Raw genomic sequence first — 4,007 nt, 5'->3', positions numbered from 1 at the left:
GCTCAGTTGTCTTGCACCCAGTATCAGTTTGTGTCCGAAGTGCTTATCAACTTTTCTTATGAAACAGGTTTTGCTTAGGCGACCTTTTCAGTTTCTTTGAGACACTTTGTTCGCCTTATCAAATAAGATCACAGATGGATTTGTGCCTTCGTCAATGCCATATATGCCCCAAATTGTGCTTGACATTACAGGGAAACTGTATCCAGTTTTGCAGCCCTTTCTTTGCTTCGATTTTGATGCAGGATTAGACCAAAATGGACTCAAAGAAAAATTATGGGTAAAAATAGAATAATAATTGGAAGCGAAAAAGAACTGTGCTTAAACAAAAGGTGTCCCTTTCGGGGAAAGGAATATGGAGACTTATCTGGAGGTATGTGCCGACTTCAATGAATGATGACATGCATTTTGGACTGCGCGCCTGATCTGTCTAAGCTGTCTAATTCTCAAAATCTGCCGCAAATACTCATCTTGAATTTGTCTTGGTTGTGCTCATGTCGGAGAATCGAAGACCCTTATTCGGCTAGTAGCGCCCTTTGCAGGTTTTCGCTAACTAACCTCTCTCATTTCTCTACTTACCGTGGCCTTATGGTGCCCATCTGGGTTTTCACCAATAAGACTCTCTCATCTCTTTGTTCATTGTTGTCTTATAGTGCCCGTACGGGTTTTCACTAATAAGACTCTCTCATTTTTTTGACTAAGATACTGCATGAGGGAGGTTACCCAACGCCCTTGGCATGTGAACTTCAAACATTCTCAAACACATCGATCGGAAGCTCTTGAAAGGTAAAAAAGCGAAATGAACCTTGAAACAAATTACAACTTTTGGAAACCGTTTTTACAGAAAAACCGTGAAATAAAACAAACTTCTGCCCCAGTTTTGGAGTACTAGGAATATGGGTTTTTTGTTCTGATGGGACCAAACCCAGGGTAAGGCTGCTAACATATCCTTTTGAAATCAGGTCTCATGTAGTTCAATGAAAAGAGTTGTTGTTTTTTTTTTCTTTTTCTTTTTTTTGGCTTTTTTGCTTTTTCCCCCCAAGTACATAGGTAGACAAATATAGATCAAAAGGCTTAACAAAATGGTGATACCTATTTGGAGTAGCGAGCAAATGATAGCCTTTGTCACTTTAATCTGAGAAAATCAATGCGTGAAAATTCTACAGTGGGTATATATCAGACATAATATCTTTTGACTGCATCTGCATTAATAGTCATGTCTGGTACCCGTCCTTCTTCATCTACCAAGTGCAAGGCCCATTTTGGTAATACTTTTTTGATGATGTAGGGTCCTTGCCAGTTCGGGGCGAACTTTCCTTTAGCTTCCACATGATGCGGAAGGATGCATTTCAACACCAGCTGGCCTACCTCAAACTGTCTTAGGCGCACTTTCTTATTGTAAGCGCGTGCCATTATTTGCTGATATAATTGGCCAAAACACACTACTGCTAGCCGTTTTTCATCGATCAACATCAGTTGTTCTAATCGGGTCTTGACCCACTCAGTGTCTTCAATCTCTGATTCCATAATAATTCGGAGAGAGGGAATTTCGACTTCAGCGGGTATTACAGCTTCAGTTCCATATACAAGTAGATACGGAGTTGCACCAATAGATGTGCAAACAGTCGTGCGGTATCCCAAAAGAGCAAAAGGCAGCTTTTTATGCCATTGCCTAGAACCTCGGATCATCTTCCGAAGAATCTTCTTGATGTTCTTGTTTGTCGCTTCAACGGCTCCATTGGCTTTTGGACGGTAAGGGGTAAAATGGTGATTCATGATTTTAAATTGTTCACATACCTCCTTCATCAAATGACTATTTAGATTGGCTGCATTGTCAGTGATAATGGTCTTTGGGATACCAAAGCGATAGATGATGTTGGAATGAACGAAATCTACCACTGCTTTCTTGGTGACTGCTTTGAAAGTGACGGCCTCCACCCACTTGGTGAAGTAATCAATTGCAACCAAAATGAATCTATGCCCATTTGAAGCCTTTGGCTCGATCGGCCCAATAACATCCATTCCCCAAGCAACGAACGGCCAAGGAAAGGACATGGGATGCAACTCCGAAGAAGGCGAGTGAATCATGTCACCATGAATCTGGCATTGGTGACACTTGCGAACAAATCTGAAGCAATCTCGCTCCATAGTAAGCCAATAATACCCTGCCCGCAGAATCTTCTTTGTCAAAACATATCCATTCATGTGAGGTCTGCATACCCCTGAATGCACTTCAGTCATGATTCGCTCTACTTCTGTAGCACCTATGCATCTCAACAAGTTTAAATCTGGGGTCCTCTTGTACAGAATTTCCCCATTCAAGAAGAAACCATTTGCGAGCTGCCTTATAGTTTTTTTTTATCTCCTTTGGCATGCTCTGGATATTCTCTTGTTTTCAGGAATCGTTTGATGTCATGATACCATGGTTCACCATCTGGTTCCGTCTCAATTGTATTGCAGTAACCGTGTTGATTCCGAACTTGGATTTCTAGTGGGTCAACATGAGTGTTGCCTGGATAAGGGAGCATCGAGGCTAAAGTGGCCAAGGCATCGGCTAGCTCATTGTGAAACCTGGGAATGTACCTGAACTCGATGGATCTGAATCTTTTGCTCAAGTCTTGCACACATTGTCTGTACGGAATAAGCTTGATGTCTCGAGTCTCCCATTCACCTTGGGATTGCCTGATAATCAAGTCAGAATCTCCCATAACCAATAGTTCATGCACATCTAGATGGATGGCCATTTTCAAACCCATGATACAAGCTTCGTATTCTGTCGTATTATTGGTACAGAAGAACCGAAGTCGGGCTGTTGCAGGGTAATGATGTCCAATAGGTGATATGAGGATTGCCCCGATCCCAACTACTTTGATGTTGACAGCCCCATCAAAATACATTTCTATATAGGATGATCGTCTGAAACTTCTTCCTCTATTGAGTTGACCTCTTCGTTTGGGAAGTATGTGCTAAGTGGCATGTACTCATCATTGTCACACCTCCTTTTTCCGCGCCCGCGGGGCGCAAGGAGTTTTTCCAATTAAAGGACAATCGAAAGGGGATTTATTTGTTTATTTCAGAGTCGCCACTTGGGAGATTTAGGGTGTCCCAAGTCACCAATTTTAATCCCGAATCGAGGAAAATAATGACTCTATATTACAGTTTGCGTACCAGAAATCCGGATAAGGAATTCTGTTAACCCGGGAGAAGGTGTTAGGCATTCCCGAGTTCCGTGGTTCTAGCACGGTCGCTCAACTGTTATATTCGGCTTATTTATCTGATTTTTAATACAATTATGAACCTATGTGCCAATTTTATCTTTTATCCGCTTTTATCGTTCACTGTTATTTTTATAGGACTTGCAACGTCGTGAAAACATATCTCGAACCACGTTACATCAATGCACCCGTGGTTATTGATATATCTCGACTCGGTTGAGATTTGGATTTGGGTCACATAAATGTGCACCCGAATTAAGAAAAATAAATTATTTAAGACGCGCCTAAAGCAACTAACGTATGGTTGTTTTGGGGAGGGCCGTAAAATTCGCTAAATGACCTGTCCCGAATTCTAAGTGTTTTAATATATATACAGTTGGAGAGCCCCGTGGCTGTGTACATTTTTTATTTTTGACGAGGCTCGTCTCGTTCTACTTTTAAAAGGAATTAGCGACGTCATGGATATGCCTCTCGGATCACGTCACAATCAATGTACCCGTGATTAGAAATACATTTCGAATCCGTCGAGATTTGGATTTGGGTCACATAAATGTGCACCCGAGTTTTTAAGAAGGTAAGGCTTATTAAAGCGCATCCTAAAGAGACTAACGTATTGTTATTTTAGGAGGGTTGTGAGATTTGCTAAACAACCCGTCCCGGAAACTAAATGCTTCAATAATATACATTTAACAAGGGCCCCGCATCTGCGCGTTTTGTTTATTTTCGTCGAGGCTCATCTCGTTCTTATTTTTTAAAGGATATCCTATAGCAACTATGTTTCTTGTCGTATTCGTC

At 41.4% G+C, this 4,007-nt stretch overlaps 1 protein-coding gene across 1 annotated transcript; it reads right to left on the bottom strand.

The window, feature by feature from the left end:
• Positions 1-2,342: 2,342 nt before the first annotated feature.
• Positions 2,343-2,894, bottom strand: LOC138877117 (uncharacterized). The gene has a single exon (XM_070156677.1). The coding sequence runs from the start codon at positions 2,892-2,894 to the stop codon at positions 2,343-2,345; it is 552 nt and encodes a 183-aa protein (XP_070012778.1).
• Between the last annotated feature and the right edge of the window lie 1,113 nt (positions 2,895-4,007).

The sequence above is a fragment of the Nicotiana sylvestris genome, chromosome 1 (assembly GCF_000393655.2).
Source record: "Nicotiana sylvestris chromosome 1, ASM39365v2, whole genome shotgun sequence".
NCBI lineage: Eukaryota > Viridiplantae > Streptophyta > Magnoliopsida > Solanales > Solanaceae > Nicotiana > Nicotiana sylvestris.
This window is presented reverse-complemented; position numbering and strand designations above follow the sequence as displayed.